The 22041-nt window shown below is 38.7% G+C and overlaps 1 protein-coding gene across 1 annotated transcript; it reads left to right on the forward strand.

The window, feature by feature from the left end:
- Nucleotides 1-915: 915 nt before the first annotated feature.
- On the forward strand, nucleotides 916-1793 carry LOC125699926 (heat shock transcription factor, Y-linked-like). Its single transcript, XM_048959971.1, has 2 exons — nucleotides 916-1422; nucleotides 1635-1793. Exons 1-2 carry the CDS (start codon nucleotides 916-918, stop codon nucleotides 1791-1793), a joined length of 666 nt encoding a protein of 221 aa, XP_048815928.1.
- The last annotated feature ends 20248 nt before the right edge of the window (nucleotides 1794-22041 follow it).

The following is a 22041-nucleotide window of genomic DNA, read 5'->3' on the forward strand; positions in this document are numbered from 1 at the left end:
TGACCGAAGCTCATACTTTGTTACTCACACTACAGCAGGACTGATCCAGCTCATTTCTTGTAGGACTAGGCTTAATCAAAAAACTGGTGGCCACAGAGCCCTAACAGCGCACTTCTTGGCAGACCCTTAAACAAGGGCCTCCAGCAGCTGCCCAATTATTACTAACAAATAGCAATAGTTTTATCCCAAATGGCTTCCTGAAACATACAATTCTATTAATATTTAAATCAAGGACTAATGAAAGCATTGCCCACCACTCTGATGTCCGTCCACGTATCCCTATCTGAATAAGCAACAGCACTGAGACAGGGGACCAATCGATTTATCTTTTCAAAGGCACAATTTCTCTACGTGACTACACTGACTGCTGGGAATAGCAGCTGGTGTGGAATTTATGATGATGTTTGCAAGCTTCTGAGTTGTGAAGAATGAGTGTTTGTTTCTCGTCTTTGTTTCACCTGAACTGAAGTGAGGAATGATAGATTTTACAATAGTTAAATTTGGAAACAGTATAATTCCAATCTCAAGTATCTGATCACAGATTCTTAGAATCATAGAACCATAGAATGGCCTCGGTTGAAAAAGACCACAATGACCACCTGCTTTCAATGTCCTTCTATGCGCAGGGTCACCAACCCCCTCACCAGGCTGCCCAGAGCCACATCCAGCTTGGCCTTCCATAATTAACAAGGATGCCGCCACCCCATTTCCCCAGCAAACAGTCACCGGTCTGTGATGTCATCGTCGTGCAGCACGGTCACCACGGTGACGTCTGTGACCATCCCAGCCCACTCCCCACGCCTCACACCACGGCTGCCATTGCACTCCATCCTGCTGCTGGCAGGACGACCCTGGTTGGCCGGGGAGACCGCTGCGGACAGAAATTTCTGTCAGCGCAAACAGTTAATAATTAAGATGGAGACATCTTCATCAGAAACTCCTGGAGTTTCTGTTCCAAATGCTGGCTCGGCAGACCCGGCTTCTTCTGTCCCGCAAAGACGGGGTAAAAGAACAGCTCGGGATGCTGCCTTAGGACCGACACGAGAAGAAGACACTTCTCAGGGTTCACAGGAGCAATCCTGTGCCAAAAGACAACGCTTTGATCTTTCCACCAAGGGCTCCTGCAAAGCCCATGACTCGGCCTGCTGCTTTCTAACAAAGCTCCGTAAAATTGTGGACAGCGACTGCTTCCAGTCCATCTGGTGGGGCGACGATGAGAACACCATTGTGATTGAGGAAACCCTCTTCAAAACAGAAGTGCTGGGAAGGACAGGACCTCTACACAACCTCAGCATCGGCTGCATGAAAGCCTTCGTTCGTCAGCTCCACCTGCACGGCTTCTTCATTGTGGACAGCGATTTGCCCACAGCTGCCTCTCGGGCAAAACGCCCAGCAGGCGCAGCCGCGTCTGTTTGCAGTGAGGTACGCAGTCCCCCTGCCCATAGGACACCTCTCGGGACAGGTGCATTGGTGACCGGTCCCACCTGAGGGGGCTGCAAGCTGGTGGTATTTGGGTTTCCAAACCCGCTTTCCTGCTTTGACAATCCTAAAATTTCTGATTATGACTTAAAGTAGCTTTGTCTTTTCCAACCTGGAAACGGTGGCATCTAACTCTTCTCCTCTGCATTTTGCAGTTGCTCTGCTACTACAACCCCAGTTTCAAGAAAGAGTACCCATGTCTGCAGAAATGGTTCAAGCGGAGCGCTGGCGTACGAAGGAGAGCATCAGCTGCATTCCCACCAGAGCTGGATTTCGAGGAGGGCCCCGTGAGCAGCCCTCCGAACAGACGGTGAGGCCCTGCAGCATCAGCGGGCAGTGAGCCCGCCGCTAGCAACAGCGGAGCTGGAGGCGACCGAGTTGGACATCAGCACAATTCATGCCATAGCAGATAGAGATCCTAGGTTCCAAGTGAACAGAGTAGATTAGTTCCAGAAATAAACATCCTAAATATTCTCCAGTTGCCTGTCCTGTTTCCTCATTTGACGGTGGCTCTTCCTGTGCCCAAGGGTGGGGGGTACTTCAGGGAGGTTTCATTTCTCTCACCTGGGCCAAGCAATGGTGGGAGCACACGGCAGGAGCGGGGAGGTACGGGCTGTGAGCTGGAGCTGCCTCAGGTACCCGATCCCCTTCCTCCTCTCTGCCTGTGCTCTCTGGGTGGATGCCACTGTGGCAGTGAGCCATTCAGCTTGTGGGGATCCCTGGTGGTCACGGAGGTGAATTCGGCTGTCCTGCAAGTAGCATTTTGTTCATTCCATTCAAATATTTGAATATTGATGTGTCATTTGAATCCAAACCTTTTTTCTTGACTTCCTGAGAAGTGAAATAGGCCCAAATACTGGGCAGCTGCTGACCACCACCTCACTAAGATGTGGCATGTAGTAAGTTTAAAGGACTGTTATACAGGACACAAGCTGTTCACTGTTGGCTGTTTTTCATTTCATTAACAGTGGGAGAATGGCCAAAACTAAGCTAACAGCCTATACATAAATCTATAGGGCATAAAATACACTGCAGGGCTCATTCTGCATTTTTTTAAAGGTAACATTAATCACATCTGACAACAGGCTATCAGTTTTATTATCAGAACACACAGGGGAAGGTACAGGGTTGTGAGTCCTGTGGCTGGAATAATCCAATATTTGGAAAATTTGCATTCATAATAGGACACATCTGGTAGGAAAATACATCCTAGATGAAAAAAAAAACAAATATGGGCATGCTGAGTATTTGGGAATATATTTCATAGCCAGTAAAAAAACTATGGAATTAAGTAAGGTGTATGGGTTAGAAAGGAACATGCAAAAAGGAAAACTAAACTTCACACATATAGACTCCAGACTGCGATGAACTCAAATACTGGATTCAAAATTCTGCATACTTCCTGTGAAAATGGATAAATATTCTGCCAAGAAATCACAGACCGTATTGATCAGTGAGCTGCATTCATTTTCTTTTTAACCGTCTCCACTGATCCCATGTGGCTTTGTAGCATGCATGGATTTCACTATCTAATAATACTTATATTGGACAAATTTGGGGTTCATAATCACATCTATGGCTGCTGGGACTGCGGATGCAGAAGCACAGAAAAGAAAGACTTCCTTTGAATGATAAAGGAAAGATTGCTAAGGAGAGGGACACAAACACATTGAATTGTGCTGCATTACAGATTCCCAAGTAGACTTCTCCACTGAGATGAATGGCCAGTTAAAACCTCACAAGATATTGTTTTTTCTTCCTAAGATTGTCACTAGCTGAATAAAATGTCACCTCTTTGGCTATGTGCCTCATTTAAGTTTCATGATTATTTTTTTAATAAGAGCTGTATTGCTGTTATCTGACTCAAAATTTGAACAGCATCAAAATCCATAGTTGGGCATTAACAGTGAGTTTTCATAGAAAAATAATTGGAAACCAAATATGAAAATAATAGAGGAATTAAGATGGGCACTAAGTTTTGATATAGTCTCCTAAATAGCATGTATGATTTTTAACGGACTGGAACAGCTCTTAGTAGAATCCCAGATTTGCATTAGCAACTCTCCCAGCAGCAGGGACCAACACTGCTGCCTGCTAGAACATTGCAGCCTTCAGCAGCAGAAGTTGGATCAGTCTCCTAAAGCTTGGCTTGCTCCAGAATTGTCCTGAAAGCATTTTTTGCTGTTGCCTTAAGTCTCATGGTTGGAATATTAAGGAGAGGCAGTGAGATCTGCCTTACTATATAAAATAAATCACAGAAGACTAGATATCTACTATGAGTCATCTATTCACTGACATAGAAGCCTCACCATTACCTGACCAGTAGACAAACTAGGAGGTGCTATGGCAAGCATTTTGAATTGCACTGATGCACAGCACATAAAATCACCTAGATGGCCATCGATGGAGAAGTATGACACAGCTTGAAGACATTCTACTGTAAATCACGTTCCTATCCTCTCTTCTCAGTGTCAAATTTGGATAAGTTTGAGGAGTATTTCCAGCAGAGAAGAAATCAACAAGAAACAATATTGGTTTCATGAGACAGACAAAGAGGTTTGAGATGGTTTTTAAATCCTAGTGCAGCAATTTCATTCACATATATTAGAAGCAAACAAATAAACAAACTAACACACACCTCCACAAAAGCCATGCCCAGGTAATCTCTAGAAGTATCCAAAGATCTAAATCGACATTGAAAACAGACATTTGACATTTGTTTATTAAGTAGAAAAAGGGATAGGTCTCTAGGTAGGCTTACAGCTTCTGACTATAATCTAAGAGGCATCCAGGGTGTAGGTACACAAACAGAGCCATGGTAGGGGACACCCCGACAAGTTGCCACCACTCAATGTGGCAGAAGCAGCCCTGCAAAAAGAACAGCCACTTTCCAGAGGGTCGAATTAGCCCAGACTTGGCACTGTGACAGCATAGTCCTGGGGGCAGCTTGCTCAGAGCCAAGTGAGGTACAACTACAGAATACCACACTGCACAGTATTATATCTGCTCCAAATAGCTTGGGAGCTGCCTAGATGACAGATCTCCTGAGATAGGGATGAAATAATTAAGTCTGAAGTAATGAAAAGACAAATATCTCTCTAAGAATTGGAAAGAGTATTTGGGGGCAGAATTGTTTGCCTGTTTTTCTGATACAGATTTTGACCATGTCAGCCCTTACCTCGCCCTCCTGTTCTATGTCATCCCCTCGAATCTCTACTTCAGACGTCATAGCAGGACCTCAAACTCCACAGATCTTTCTTGTGGCTGCCACAAGTGACTCACTCTGCCATGGAGCAATCCTCTAAAGCTCTTTTTGAAGTTTATAATGCTTTGAGTTTATTTTACAGTGTAGTCATCCCAGAGGAAAACTGCAGTCAGGATAGCAATGGTCCTTTGTGATGCTACAAAGCTCTGTGTTTGCCTAGCAGGGATGCTTCATACGTGTATGTGATGTTTTTGCCATCTCTATCTCCTTCTGTATCAATAATATAAAAAGGATGCACAAATAAAAGAACAAAATGTATTTTTGCTTCCCTCCTTTACACTTTTTCAATTAAATGTTAAGTGTAATGCTTTTTCCAGCCAAAGTGGCCTTAAAAGCTAATAGCACTAAGAAACAAATCATTGAAGGAAAACATAACATGCCCAAGGAGAAAAAGAAAGCAGGTGCTGGTATGTGCTTCTCATCCAGCAGCAACGTGGATTTTACAAAATGCTGTCGGGCAGAAATAAAACTCATTCACCTTTCTTACACCCTGATCCAGATTACTGCAGTTATAATATAAGAATGTATTAAGTATAGAAAGAGAGGATATCAGCTACTGCATATGGTTATTTTAATTAGGACCTTGAAAAGCTTAGTAGTGAAATTTTAAGAGTATGTACTGACTTTTAGGCATATGCATAATGAATATTTAAAGAATCCTGTGAAATACCTGCCTAGAATTAAAACTACTGCCTTTATTATGACCGGTGCTATTTTTCCTGGCACGGGTTTAGACAGTGTAATATTTAATATTTTAATGCAATAAAAGGTTGCCATATTAGGTAGAAGTGAGTTTCTGTTTATGGATGCAGAATGGTAGATATCTAAGAAATGACCTCGTTAAAGTTTTGGTATCACATTGGATAGTGACCATACATTTCCTCTATGCTCTTAGATGCACCAAAGAGTTTAGACGTCTTCAAAACCTGCACATTAAAGACAGATTTTTGTACAGAGAGCATATACATTAAAAAGTAATGATTATACCTACAACATTCAAATGGCATATTGACAATATCCTGGGTAAATATTTGTAATTAACCATACACGTTCCACATCCTTTTTGTGTAAAGCAAAAGCAAATGAGATTGGTAATTAGGAAAGTAAATAGTGTACCACTGGTAAACTAATTAGTATTTAGTAAGTCATAGCTTTGAAAATATTCTGCTTTCCACTTTGCACCCTGGGAAAATCCTGGCCTTGGTTCCCAGAACTTGATGGGCTGTAGGGCTGTATTAATATTCTGCAGAATGCTTGCTAGCATTAATTGTGGCATTCATTATTTGCTTCATGCCCAGCCTCAATAACCACTTTTAATTCTGCTGGATGCAGAGGCTCCATGTCACAGCCTCTCTAGCCCACCAAAAAGACAGAACTCAAAATAAGTCCCAAAACAAAATAGAGCAGTTGTAATATAGATTTATAGAGCAGGAGAAATAAAATGATCTTGGTGCTAAACACATCAGCTAAAAAAGTATCATTTGTATCCCCTCCATTCTTGAAAAATATAGTTTTCTTTTTCTTTCTGCTCACTAAAAGACCAAGTCAAGCTGACACTGCCTTGGAGCCAGACAAGACAAAAATACTAGGCTGAAGAATGTATGTTTCTTTAATTCTGTGTCCTATAATTCTTTTCCTTTATAATACAGGCACAGTAACTATGCTTAGATTTTTGGAATAGTTTTTAATAGTAAAATTGCTACTGCATCCTTTGAATACAGATTTCTGCTGGTCTAGTTCCCTACTTGTAAAGTAGTGAGATTTCTTCAAGTACAGATAAACAAAGTTGTGGTGCAATCAATACAATTATGCCCATCAATACCACTGTCTCTATTTCAGAGAACTGAAATGTATACAGAACTTTTTATCATTTCATTCTCCAGTTTTAAATAAAATGCCTAAGTAATTGCCTTACGGTTGGCAATTAAGCATAATATCTGGTGCCATGGCAATAGTAGTAAAGGATTCAAAGTCAAACAAGAACTGGCTTCATCTACTAGAGATGTATTGTACAGTTTGAGAAACTGTTTACAAATCTAAAATTACAGAGTGTTTTCCTGGATGGTTACCTCAGTACAGAAACACAAATCTGGTCAAGTTTCAAAGGTCTGTCCTTAAGCTGTCTTTTGTACCTAAGGTTTTTTCTTCTATCCAACAAGTGAAATAAAGATCGGGTATCAGGTGAGTTGCATGTGTGTCCGTGGCCCAGTTGCAGAGAGAATCTGAACCCAAATGCCATAGAGCTACTGTCTAACCTCATTTGAGCATCAGCAAAAAAAAAAAAAAAAAAGAGCAAAAATAAAGTAAATGTAAGTTTAGCACCTCTCTTATCACATGCAACCAACTGGCACGTGCAACGTTCTTAGTGAAAAGCACAGAGTTAAAATGAAATCTTCTTTAACAGATACTTTTACACTGTATCACCATCTGAGTGGTAACAAACAGCATTCATTGCACTTTAAGTGTGCACATAACAGTAAAACACTGAAGCGTGAAATGGAAGTCATAGACTGTGGGCTATCTTGCTAAGTAGTGCTTCACATGCCCACTGGAAACAGATCATTTTAGAAAATGGCAGGAACTTTGGTAGCTATTGAAGCATAGAAGCTTTAAGGCTACAACCTCTGTCCCAGCTGAAAAATCTGTCCATTTCAACTACACTGTAAAGCCAGAGAGAAGGTTATAGTATAAAACCCATTACTTATTTTAATGCATTATCAATATTCCACTAAAATCAACATGTTTATGCTTTAAAACCTTACTTGGACATAGGTAAACATAAAGCTAGAGAAGTAAAGACAGAAAATACAAAAGAACAAAAGATGGAAAGAGAAGAATATTCTTATTACTATTTATTATATCTCAGTACAGCCATTCACTGAGAAGGTAGTTAATGGAGTCTGACTAATACTGACACACTTGATTGTGCTGTGCCACTAACAACAAATTTAGAAATATTAAGGAAGGCCAATCTAATATATTCCAATGTAATCATACACAAACAGTACTGGTTGGTTTTAAGAAAAGCCCGATCTTCATCTTACTGTTAGAAGATTGCCTCTATAAAATAAGAGAGGGCAGAAGAATGGGAAATGTCATTGCAGATGGACACAACCCCTTCACGGCTTAGAAATTACTATATCAGTGTGCATATACACATGTATGTAAGTTTAAGCATGTCTGAAATATGAGCATACTGGTTTCAGAAAGCCAAATTTGCTTTCTGCTTAACTGTGAAAATATTAACATTAAAAGATACAAATTTAGAGCATCATCTGGAAATATCTCTTTTAAAAAGCATTTGAATCTTAAGTTGTTAGCAAGCAATGCAAGTATTAATAACAAAGTACAAAATTAATATTGTACATAAGTAAACACAGAGCAGATCCAGAAAGATCTCTTGGACAGTACTTGTGACAAGGACAGAACAATGACTAGAAATTGGCAGTTAGTCTAATAAATCTGTCTGTGACATAAGCTTAGCTCTAACATACAGCATTTCTGGTTCTTTGGGCAGCATCAAACTTGCAACTTGAATCTCCTCAGCTCTTTGTCTCTTGCAGTTTTCCTGACAACTTCTGGACTTAAGGTCTTTATTATTTCCCAGCCCTGCCTACATAACTGTTAGGTGTCAGCCTCTATGGGCACAAAGTAGTAGGAGTTACTACAGAAAAACCTCAGGGAGTGAGTACATTGCTTTATATAACTCTGATGGAATTCTTTCATTTAGGAATACATTTTCCACATGCTGCTCCAGAGCCTAAATAGATTTGGCATGGTTGAAACATCTGCAAAACAGAAGAACCTAAAGTTCTTATATATTTTCTTGAAATATCTTACAGGATAAAGTCTTTATGCTTATGATTTACATTTCAGGTAACTTTTCTCTTTGGAAACCATTGCTAAAATCAATAAAATTGGGCAGATTCACTGTTTTAAAATGGCAGAGGTCCACATTGTTGAGAATATGTCCCATCATTCATTATGTGATGCAATAACAGATTAAAATATGGAAATTGGACTTCCAACAAAGTACTGTTTTCAAAAATATCTGAAATAGACTACTTTTAACTGAATAATGAACAAAAGCCATCTTTTCTAACAAGAACAAAAGATGTAGAAAGAAAAACAAGCATGTGTGAGGGGTGGCTTTAAATGAAAGTTATGTCTCACCATTGGGAAAAAAAAAAGTTTGGACTTATAGAAAAGTTCTTTTTTCAAACATTCATTTACCAGACATATTTAGAATAAGGGCTTTTCCTATATTACAAACAAGTTTGAATCCTAAAGGAATCAATATTCATGCTTTTATAAAAGAGCTTTCACCTAAATGTTGGTTCTATTGCTGTCCACACATTGAAATAGGCTTTCATCATAACAATGGTGAATACCATAAAGCATAGATAGAACCACTACTGAAAGCAATAAGAACAGATTTTGACCTTAGTCTGAAAATGGAATTGCAATGTCCAGGGCACACAATAGCATTTGAGTCCATGAGAAATGGTAAACAAATTGGACTCATCAAGGCTTGCTTCCAGGGAACGCGCTTCTTGGCTACTGAGAAAATTTTATATTCCAAAATGTTAAACCCAACTGTGTTTTCCATTATTATACTTACTATTCTCTTAGCACTGATGTGATTGACCTTTATTTAATGTATTTTTGTAATTGGGTGGTTTATTATTTGAATTTTTGCTTTTGAATAATTGCTTTTGGAGGGGAGGGAATCACAAATTCTTTTGGAGTTGGGGCTTCGTACTCTTTGGTAGGTGCTCTGAAGACAGTCATCCAAGGTAAAGAATCTGAAGTTATCTTGTGAGTTTGGTTATCTTGGGACTTACAAAACAATAACCATAAAAAGCAGAATGCATCACAAAACAAAGTAGCCAAAAAGAAGAATGTTTAAGTAGCTCAAGTCTGAAAAATCTTTAAAATACATGGTATATCTCTATGAAAAATGAACACAGCACCACAAATTAATATCCACTGAGAACAGCAAAAAGAGCTACATTCATCAACTAATCTAGCATCCAAGATTAATCCAAGCTACCTCTCGTTTCCAATAAACTTAATTGAATCCCTCTGTCTAGTTTCATGAGCTGGTAAATCTTTTTAAATGAATTCCAAACTCCTGTTTGCAAAACTGTATTGCTTTTAAACCTGGCTAGTGTGGCTGAAAAAGTGGTACATAGTACATATACTCATTTGCTTCCATATTTAAATAGGCTTTTAAAAATGTTTCATCGTGGCTAAAAATTGAGTTTAAATATATTTCTGAATATAATCATAGAGGTTTGCAGTCATACCAGTTATCTTGAAAGGCCATGTTCTAAGCAGTTTAATTATCCTATAAGGACTGAAGTGATTTAAAATCCCACCCCAAAACAATCCTGTAAATCATTCCACAATGCCTTATCACTTTTAAGTACTTTCCCATTTCTCTTCAAACATGAGAAAAGTTTCCATCCATTATTCTTCTACTTTATGGGAGTCAGCAATTTGTTTTAAAGAAGCTGGTTGAATTTCAAATTGGAGGCAACATAAATCTGTTCTATGTTTATGTCATTGGGGAAAGCATGGAAAACTCGCAATTCAGTTGCATCCTCATCCACATACTAAGTGCCATGCCAGCATCTGTGCTTTGCTCCCTTCTTCTTTTCATGCATTTCCTTTTATAAAACAAAGAGGGATATTTCCATATGCCAGGCTGCCCATGTCACCTTCCCGCTGACATGCATGGAACACAAACCACATGTGAAAACCATCAAATTCAGATAGGTATGGCTGAATCTCTAAATATGTAACCATAATCCCTTAATAAATAATGGGAATGAACAGCAGTTTTGTAAGCAGTACGACATTATATTACAGGCTACAATGTGTCCCTGTGGTCAGGTACAAGCAGTACCTATTTTCAACATGGGAGCCTGGAGACTACCTGTAGACATTTCAAGGTGCACAATCCATAGTACTGCAGTCCACTTCCATGTAATTCCTTGTGATGATGTAAAGAAAAGAATACATCATGAGAAGTCATTAAAAAGCTGCCCTGTTTGCAGAGCAGAATTGCAGCTCTCTACGACTGCCTCATTACAGCTCACCACTATCCTCAGCTTTCCTAGATCTGTCAGGAGGAGGCACATTCTGTGAGATTTCCAACTCTATTGATTCTGACACTCCTGCCATTTCCTTAGCAAAATAACTTGCCTGTTTTCCACATAGAACCCAGGCAAGAGAACATTTACCATCTGGCTCTTGAAAAGGGGTCAAGAAGCCAAGACATATTGTTCTGCTCAAACATGTCATTGAACCCTTTATTTTCAGATGGGATTTGGTAAGTTGCCTTGACTAGCAGAACAGTATCTGTTGTTTCACTCTCTGTCTTAGAAACAGAAAAATTGAATGCTGTAAGTCCTATACTGTACCATTTTAAATCAGTCAAAGTAAAAAAATATCCGTCCATCTGCACCTCCCTTGGAGAAAAAAAAAATAAACCAATGCTCCGTTCAGCCCAACAGGGATTTTGCCAATGCTCCTGTTGATATCTGCAAATATCTCACCTGCAACATTGTCCTGCATAAACGGAAACACAAGCTCTCCACAAACAGTGGAGACCTTTAGAGCAAGTACTCACTCATTTTGCAACATGCCCTGCACAACCATGCCTGTATGGCTGCATGCTATGGTATTCACTCAGCAATGGCATTTTGTAGATGGAAGAACAAGTGTTTGACAAAATGAAGGGGCTGATTTCCCAAATGCCTTTTCAGGGAGACAAAAATTAACACAGTTGGATTCAGATCTGTGTAGGCAGCGATTCTGTGTCAGTGTCGTAATGATGTCTGAAAAGAAGCAATCAGTAAAAAAAAAAAATGCTATGAATGATGTATGAGGGTTGAGATACAGCTTAACATTTTAACAATTAAAAGGCCAAAGAAGGTGACAATATTCCTTACAAATGTGCATGTGAATTTGCCTGATCATGGTAATTAAAGTGATTGTAACTTATAATTGACAGACGATATGTATTGATTCATTAATATAAGTAATTATTTCACTAATTTCATTCTAAGTTTGATAACTCAGGCAAAGAAGAGTGAGTACAATCTAAAGGATCAATCTCTGCTGAATATCACTGAAAGATGTAAAATAAGGATGCTCTATAATATTATCTCTTCAAAAGTATGGGAGTTACCCCCCTTTCACATCAAGAATTAAGGATATCAAACATTGCTGAAACTTAAGACTAATTCAGCAAATTCAAGTCAGAAAAATATCAGAGTCAGAAACAGCCAAAGCTACAAATAACAAATATTTGGTATTGCAGACTTCAGTACTATTTAGCTTTGACAGGAAGGGTAAATACACATGCACTTTTGTTTTCCAAATTGTCAGTGACATATCAAAGGGACAAGGATGAAAAGCTTAGGATTTAACTGGTCCCATTAGAAAGGAAAAGAAACCAGCAGTCATGATGTAGATCCAGAAATCTGTGGATCCAGAAAGATGTGCTAGTTCTGAAGATGGAATATGCCCTCCAGAAATGGATCGATGGGAAGCATACACTACAGCTGAAATTCCCTCTGTTCTGTTATGGAGCTTAAAGAACCAAATGGAAATAGTCTGACTATATCTCCTCAGCTACACAATTCTTCAAAGGGAAAAATTAGGTTATAGCAGGTAAATGTCTGGGACGTTTACCTTTTACTGGGAGCTCACTCTAAAAATACGACTGAAGGTCAGAGACAGAAGTCTTGAGCCTAAATTTGGCTCTTCCTTGCTTTCTCCTGCATTCTTTGTGACCACCTGGCTCTTGCAAAGTTCATTGTGTGCACTTGTTCCAAAAGGTGAACAAATTGCTGACCACTGCAACTCTGCAATGTAACACAGAACTTCCTGAAGAGGCAATTATTCAAATCTCATGATGGGTGTATATTAATTATATCTATTTCCCGAGAAAAAGTTCTGTAAACTCAATCTAATGGTAGAGAAGATAAAGCAAGAAAGAAAGAAAAAAAAATGAGTTGAAGAAACACAGTTTCCATCTGGCTTCCCAGCTGCTTCTAGAGAGACAAATTTCTCTCTGCTGAAAATGAAAAAATTGTTGTTGTAGTGCAGCCTTTTCAGAAAAAGGCACAGGAATTCTTGAGTAACGATCCCTTTAAACAATGGTAAAGTCAGATTTTGCCTTGCACTCATTACATTATTTGTATGTAAGAGACATTCACAAATTGCACTTGAGAAATGAAATAAGACTGATGGAATAGCAGTAATGCGCTATAAACAAAATGTTCTATTTATCATATATTTATTCTATAACAAAGGAAGGAAAGATGAGGGAATGTAATAGTTTTGATGGGTCAAAAATTGACTTTTTTTCAGAAGAATTTTTACAAAAATTGGAAACCTTTTATCTTTGTTGTTGAAACGTCCCACAGCAACGTTGGATTGTTTGGCTAAATAAATATAAAATATAGGAAGACATATAGGAAAAGGCATTGCTGCTGAAAGCCAAATACTTCCATTCTGCAAATTGCTATTGCAGGTCCCTTGAATGTTAAATGACCATTCCTCTCTGCATCCTAATCTCCTTGGTCAGCACATTCATCTGGAAAACAGACCCCATGTTGGAGAATAAGGATATTAAGAATTCCAACTTCATCTCAAGAGTGCTGGTTTTAAGCTTAATATTGGTTTTTTTTAAAAAAACAATATCACACTATCATTAGGTACTTCATTCTGAGACTGTACTCAGCAGGGAGAAGCTTGCTCTTTTTTCCTTACTGCTTGCAGACTCACTGCAGGAGGCAGAAGAGGCAAAGGGCAGTGCGAGAGTGCTTCCCACGAGCTGCAGCTTTGCACAGAGCTCTGTGTCACAAAGCATCTTCAAAATCCTCCTGGCACCATGTCTGGCCCCTTTCTGAACTCTGCTAGTGAGCCTCTTCTGGTATGCAGTGTCCTCAGTGTATAACCACCCAGTGCTCCTCTGCTTCATATGGCACATGGTTATAACTGCCAGCTGTTCAGGCACAGCCCATCACCACAGTTGGCCTTCATGTCCCAAGTGTCATTCAAGACTCAGAGATGGATCTGGACATCCTTTTTGCTTACTAGAGTAAGAAAGTTGGTTCACACTGTCTTTTTCTATTGCAAAAACAACTTTTTTTTATGAGGAAACAATACAAACTTGTCCCCAGTCCAGTCAGATCTCTGCTTCCACCATGCCCCTTCCTTTTCAGACTCCATTACTGTTAAGCTATTTTGGAAATGCAGCGTGACAGTCTTGTTCTTCCCATTTTTGAGGCAGAGTTCTTTGTACTGAATGGCAAATCCTGGGATTAGTTAATCTGTAAATTCCACAATATGCTTTTCATTTATAAAAGATTATTCTTATCTAAGAGAAAGCTGCTTTGCCTATTTTTGCTGTCTCCTTTCTTGTATCTCAGGCTGCTGGGAGCTGATTGTTAGCGTCACAACTCAGAGGAAGTAGTGAGTAGGGCAAAGTTCAATTAATTTGAAGCTGAGCAAAGAACGTGTCAATAGACCTCTACACATCCCTGAAACCAAACATCAATATGCAGATAAATTCTCCACAGAGTATTCTAAGGATTTGTACTTCTCAAATTCTTGGCTGCACCAACAGTCTTAAGGCTGATGACTTTTCATAAAGGACTGAAATTAATGAAGTACCCCCTCTTAACTTAATAGGAGATGTAAAGTAGTTCTTTCTAATTCTACTTATCAAACTCTTTGAATTTAAAGTGTAATTTGGGATTGTCTTAGTTAAAAAAGCAAGGGCTGTCAGCAAAAACCAAAAGTTCTGAAGACAGAACTTTGTTAACGCATGATGCTCTCACTTTTCTCATTTCAGTAACTTCCCCCATTTTATTTAATTTCTCAGAATATTTCTTCCAGGAGTAATAAAATATTGCTGGAATACTACAGTTCATCAGTAAGACATTTTCATACTAGCAAGCACAAATGGAAAAATACAGGCAAGGAATCAAAAAATGCAGAGTGATGAAGAAAAAAAGTGGGAAGAAGCGGAAATGGAAACTATAGAAAAGACCAGCATACAAATAAAACTGATGTATTTGCTTTTATGCTTAGTGAAAATGTTAAAACTAAAGCTTACAAGTAAAATTGCCCTCAGCTCCATTGACGTCCAGGATTCTACAGTTAAACTGATATTTACAAACCCTACATACCTGTATTTTAAATACTGTGTATCAGCTCTTGAGGTGCTAGAACATGCAGGTAAAATTAAATGTCATTTCACTTTAGAAATCTTTCCACTAATGCTACTCTTTCTTCTGTACAGTATGAGAAGCTTTTAGTTTTTTTTTATTTACAGTTTTGCAAAGCATATGAAAAATGTATAACTGTGAAAAAGTCTCTCACTTCACATATTGCAACATAAAAAAAATAAAAAATCCTGTAGTACGTAAAAGAAATGAAACTTGTTAGATTTTTTGGGAAACTTTTTTACATGGTTTTCCACAGAAAGAATTATGTCCTTCCTTTAGGTCTTTGGAATCATTATTTGAGGCTACCAGAGCAGGGCTGTAATTTTCTATTAACTTTTATGGGATGTTTAAAATAAAATCTATGGAAAATTAATTTCTTATTAAGTTCCATAATTACTTCTTGAGGCATATTGTGCTACTATTATAAATAATGATATGCATCATTTATATAGCACATTTCACCTTCAAAACTCTTTACAAACATTAGGTGATATTTATTTTCTTCTGATACAGTGAAACATCAATGCTTTCCAGAGAGCTCTATCAACTTCTTGGAGCTGAATTTAAAATCATGTCTGGTTTTTCTGAATTTCATCTCTTCAGTCTACTGGGGCCAAAGATATGGAAGTGAATCTAAATGATGTCCAAAACTCAAAACTTTCAGACATGTACTGCTAGAGAGAGGTACCAAGTAAATCTAAGTCTCTGAGCCTCAATATTGTTTTCAAGCAGCTGTCAGCAGTGGAGATGTAGAGATGCAGAGTGTTACACAGCTCATTCAAAGATATCAGTGTCGAAAGCTCTGAGCTGTTAGAATGAAATGGGGGAAATGTGAAAAAATGATGACTAAAACTGTCTATGCCCCATAGAATTCCCACTTAAATCAACGGCAAAACTGACTTCAAAGGAAGCTGGAACAGCCACAGACAGTACTTGTAAAAAATGAGGAACATTTTCCTTATGAAGACAGCCAATACTTTATAGCTGCGCCTGTTGTGCCTGAAGCTTATTTATTTCTGCTAAAATATATTCCCCAATATTTATACCCCTTTATATTCACAAGCATTAAGAACAGTGGAACTGTCTCAACCAGTTAATAAAATCTCCCAGGCAAACGCTGTAATCCTGAGCATCACTGGAGTCGTGCGGCAGACCTCAACAAACTCTGCAGACAACAGCTCTCCCAAATGAGCTTCAAGATGGCCAAACTGGACTAAACCAGCTCCAACTAGAAATAACTTGTACATAAACCATATAACATTTGATGGTCCAAATCAGTGTCTGGCTTACTGCCACCAGCTGCCATGCAGCTACCCCAGGGATAAAATGTCCCATTTTGTCTAAATTAATTTGCTCATATGTCTTGAGGTTACATATTTTTATGCGTGCTTTCATGAAAATCCACATATAACCTTCAGTAATTCAAAAGAACCTCAAAAGACTAACACACTGAGCAAAGCCCAAGCTCAAAACACCTTGTGCTTTTAAAATAATCTCAAGTCACAAGACAAGCAGTTAAATAGCCAGATATACACTGCAGTTTTATCTTTAATTCTAGGTACACCAATGCTTACATTGCTAATAGTTTATTGCTCAGCTATACTACTATTTCCTGAAAGGTAATTGCACACAAAAGAATGTCAGGCTACATATCAGACAGGATTTAAAACCAATTGTGACATGCACACAAGGGAAATAAGGTGCTATTGTTACTCTTAATGTAATGTGATTAGAAACTAGGAGATAAAAATACCAGGTTCTCATTTTTAACATTATTGTATAATGCCATCCTTTCAGTATTTGTGTGCATATTTTCATGCACGTATTTGTAAATACTGTATGCAATGTATTTCCTTAACTTGGTTGATCTGAGCCCAGGGAGAGGACTTTCCCACTGAAATCAGTAGGAGTTTTGCTATAAATCTCCTTGTGAAGCAGACATCCTTCCCATGTTATTCACAGTAAGCTCCAGAAAAAGTAAGAGGTATCTGACATGGTATGCAAGTATTATTTTTGTACTTTTAAGCTGTGCTTAAGTTGGCCCAAGTCCTTGAAAGAAAGATCAATCTTTGTTACTTCAAAATATATTTGAAGTCTTTTTAGTGTTCAGCCATAAATCTAACCACAATTTCACTACAGCACTTGTAGAACAAGTTGCCGTCACTAAATTTGTTGAACTGCCGTAGTGATCAACAGGATCCATACTTTCGGCATTGCATTCTGAAGAAAGGAAATGTTTGCAATTATATCATGTGTATTTGTCAGGTGGTGAGTGTTTAAGAGCCCATAACTCAGATGTTAGAAAATCCAAACACTACAAAGCACAGGAAAGCAGGCTCTAGGGTTTATCCTGCTTTTGAAACTATCTGGTTCAAATGGATGAGCTTATGTCACTTAAATGTGACAGGAAGAGTTTTCAGGAGTAGGCCATTAATCAGTGGTTATCTTTTAAAGCTCAACATCTACCAATGGAAGAGGAAAACTGAGTAAATCAGTTACTGTTTTGAACTTAATAAATATCAAGTTCCCACTGATAACTGCAAAGCAAAGGAAGAGAAGTAGCAGAGAGAATTTCTGATTCCAGCACATTTTCTAAATATGTATTCTCTGATAAAGAGCCTTCATCACCAAAAACTCTCCACAAAATGCCAAGCAGAGTGTCACTCGCAAAGACACCTTCACATTTCAAGGAAAGTCTTGGTGAAAGCAGCCCATGCACTGCACTGCTTCATAGTGTCCCTAAGCCACTTTATGCTGAGGAGAGATTTTCACAGAACAGGAGAGAGACTGGTAATGCTTACTTCCTCCATGGGAGAATTAAAAGATCAGAATGCATCTGTTCTTGATTTATAGCAATTAATCAGTTTCTCTGTGACTACCACCATGTGCATATAGCAGTGCAATGCTACATTTTCAATACATTAAACTCCCATGGTTGCTTACCAGAGCTGATCAACAGCACCAATTTTTGAAAGATCTGACGCTTGTCTTCTTCTTGGGTTCCTCCACTATCAATGGGAGCTATTACTGAACTAGAAAACCCACCCCTGCCACGGTTTGTCCATATTATTGTTGAAAAACAAGCCACTGAAGCACATGTGATGGCAGTAGATCTTGGAAAGGCACGGACGTGAAGAATCAAACATTAGGAGATGGTGTGTTGAGTTTAATTCTGAGACCTTTTTCTAGAAGGCAACAAAGTCCACATACACAAACAACATTAGTATCAGAGGCTTTTACTGCATTATGAACTAATTGAATTTTACTTTCAGGCTATTTGAGTAACTCTAACTTTCTGTTTTCATCAGTGACTCTTTATTAAGAGCTTGAAACAGAAAGTTATGGCAAATCATTTTCTAACTTTTAATTTAACTGCAAGATTGTTCAGATAACCATATTGGCTTGGAAATAAACGACAGTAAATGCAGATTGGCACCCACCAAAACAATAGACAGTTCTCTAACCACTGTAATTAATATTGCTAGGCTGGGTACTTTAAGGTCCTTGTGTTTCTCGGAGTTGTTGTGTGCTAGCTGAAATCTGTTCAGTCAGGCTGATTTTGGCATTCATCCACATATATTAATTTTGCCTAGAAGCATTCCAGAAACTTAATTAAGCTGGCAGGTTGCATGCTCTTATGGCCATCTTGAACACAGTCACTTTTTAAAAACTTGAATTAGAGAATTAATTTGGGATACCTACTTAAAGCTCTAACATAAAAAGAAGCACATAAATGATCTCCCATACAGCATGATTATTCAATTTTCCACCAAAAAATAAAATAAAAAGTGTTGTTTAGATTAAATTGTGTTTTTTAGAAGTAAAGATGCAGAGTATGCAGTAAATACCTGATTAATGCCTTGAAGACATTAATCTGCTGCTGGTTCCTTCCTTCAGCAGCACAGTTCATTCCCTGCCATTTTGTTATATACTCAGACCTTGACTGTTTAGCTGCTGGCTCAGCTCTCCTAACTGTTCTAATCAGCCATGAAAACCTTTTTATTTACAGCTAGGTACAGTGAGAGATGGATTTGAACCAAAATTTCTGGTTCAGAAGTGTTCCACATTCAAGCCAAACATCCATAGCTGAGTCTTACTTCTATGGAAGGTACCTTTTTATCATTATAATGTATTTTAGTTCTGTCTCCAAACTGCGATTATGCCCTGAATTCAGAGGCTATGGACAGTCGAGTTTTTCATAGAATCACAGAATCACAAGGTTGGAAACGACCTGTAAGATCATCAAGTACAACCGTCTCCCCATCACCACTGCCACCACAAGCACTAAACCATATCACACAGCTCCTCATCCGATGCCTCCTGAACACTGCCAGGGATGGCGACTCCACCACCTCCCTGGGCAGCCATTCCAGTGCCTGACCACTCTCTGACAGAAATAGTTCTTCCTTATGTCCAACCTAAACCTCCTCTGATACAACTTGCGGCCATTAGCCCAGGTCCTGCTCGTTGCTTGGGAGAAGAGGCCAAATCCCTCTTCACCACAACCTCCCTTCAGGAAGTTGTAGAGTGCAGTCTCCCCTGAGCCTCCTCTTCTCCAGACTAAACAATCCCAGCTCCCTCAGCCACTCCTCATAAGGTTTGTGCTCCAGATCCCTCACCAGTTTTGTTGCCCTTCTCTGGACACGCTCCAGGACCTCAACATCGTTCCTGTAGTGAGGGGCCCAAAACCGAACACAGTACTCGCGGTGCGGCCTCACCAGTACTGAGTAGAGGTGGATGATCACCTTCCTGCTCCTGCTGGCCACACTATTTCTAATGCAGGCCAGGATGCCGTTGGCCCTCTTGGTCACCTGGGCACACAGTCGGCTCATGTTCAGCCAAGCACCAACCAACACCCCCAGGTCCCTTTCCTCTTCACAATCATGCAGCCACTCAGCCCCAAGCCTATATTGCTGCATGGGGTTGTGGCAGCCACAGTGCAGGACCCAACACTTGGCCTTGTTGAATCTCATCCCTCATTTTTTTTCTGGGATGCCTGAATGTATTTCTCTTTTAGTCGAAGAGATCAGAAATACAGTGTTTAATTTTTGTACTCATTTATGATACTCACAGATACTGTTCAGGTATCCAGCAGTACATGGTGAGCTGTGAGTCTTGGTTTATGGTCTGTGATAAAGAGGGGTTCATTAAGGAAATACAGTGGAGTTAGCGCAGGAGAAAACTGGGGAGGGATTGCCAGCCAACAGGAAAAGAAAAAAAAAAAAAAAGAAAGAAAGAAAAAGAAAGAAAGAAAAGCCTGACTGAATTCAAGATAAAAGAAAATTTTTGAATGCATGCAGATAGAATTCTTCCAGAAAGGGAGTGAAAAGTAGTTAGAAACATCTCAGAGAAACCTTCTGGTTTCACTGCGTTCCAAATCAGTTTGCCTCAGTAAGGGTTAATTAACCAGTCTCCTAAAATATTTGGTTAATATTTGAGTCCCTGTATGTGCTGTATATTGAAGAACTGTTTCTGTAGGAGGATTTGCACACACTATTTCTGTCAATTGATATTCCCATTGAGAAACTGAGCTTCACTATTATTTCACCTAAAAGTTTTTTATTAATAGCTGTATAATATATTTATTGAAAAAGATTTTAAATAAGCTCACTGAATAGTGAGTATTTGATAGCAATTTTATGACTTCCCCATGCTGAACAGAAGCCTTCATACAGAGAATAGATCAGAACAAGGAAGCTCTTTGTTTTCCTTACTCAAGAAGTCCCAAGCCACCTATGTTTAAATGACACATTCTCTTCTCTGCCTTCAGAGGATTTAACTGAAAGAAAGTTATTCCCTACTCAAAAGTCAAATTAAGCTTATTCAGGAAACAAACTTAAAAATTGAATTTCAAATAATTTAATTACACTACATAATTACTTTACAGGATCCATAAAGTATTCATTAAACAATAGGAATTCCTACCTGATTCCCACCATGACATGCATTATGCCTTTAAAACATAAAAGACTTTAAATTTTTTCTTTTACTGAAAGACCTAATGAAAATGTTAAATTACACCAGCGAGAGCCAACTGAGCAATTGAAACAACCATTCCTAACAGATGATCTGGGATGATTCTCTATGTTTCAAGGTGGGAAAACATTATTAAATAAATTGCTAGGGCATGAAGACATAACACCCAGCAGTTAAACTCAGTGGGCCATAAGTGATTCTAACTATGATTTCAGCATTATTAAAGCATTATTCTATCTCTCCAAAACAATCAGTGGAAATGTAGATGAATTTTTGTTGACAACTATTCTGTAAGAGAAGGAACACTTATTTTGTCATTTAGTTACAACATGAATTTAATAGAATTATTATTCCTAAATATCATTGAGATAACAACCTATTAAAACAAACAAACAAGCAAAATAATATAAACCTGTATCATCTTTAGTTGCTATTTTGTCGTTCTAGTTCAATGGGTATTTAATTAAGATGTGGAAATACGTTTTGCATTCCATACTCCCAACAGTTTCTGTGGAAATGCTGCCTGGAAATATTCTGCAATAACTGTCCTCTTTTTCCATCAAAATTAACGCCAGTCGCAGTCTCTCCTCAATATGAGAGTTAGGCCTGTATATTCTTCTATACAAACTACAGGGCATCTCTTACTTGAAGTAAAGACATTTTAAATTCATTTAGGTAGTGGCTGTCACTGAGCACATCTGGAACTGGAGCCCATCAGTTTTAATGTTTGAGTCACCTTGCCCTGTGTTGAGGCACAGCAAGAACCAGACAGGGCTGCTCTCAAGACTTGAGCTCACATCTGTCTCAGAGCTATACTGGTCATTGTGCATCAGCATCATAGGATGGTGCAGATATATTCATAGAAAAGGTGGTTCTGTAGCTGAGGGTCTGGGCTGGTTGGTTCCTTTCACTGCCACACACTTCCTTTGCAAACACTGGCTATTTATTCTTATTATTCTTCTATTTTCCACATCAAACAACAACAACAAAGACTTATGAATTCAGTTTCTCTGCCTTGTCTTCATGGACTTCCAACATCCTAGGCTGCGTCCTATTGGGCATATTTATTTA

This window comes from Lagopus muta, chromosome 13 (genome assembly GCF_023343835.1).
Source record: "Lagopus muta isolate bLagMut1 chromosome 13, bLagMut1 primary, whole genome shotgun sequence".
Lineage (NCBI taxonomy): Eukaryota > Metazoa > Chordata > Aves > Galliformes > Phasianidae > Lagopus > Lagopus muta.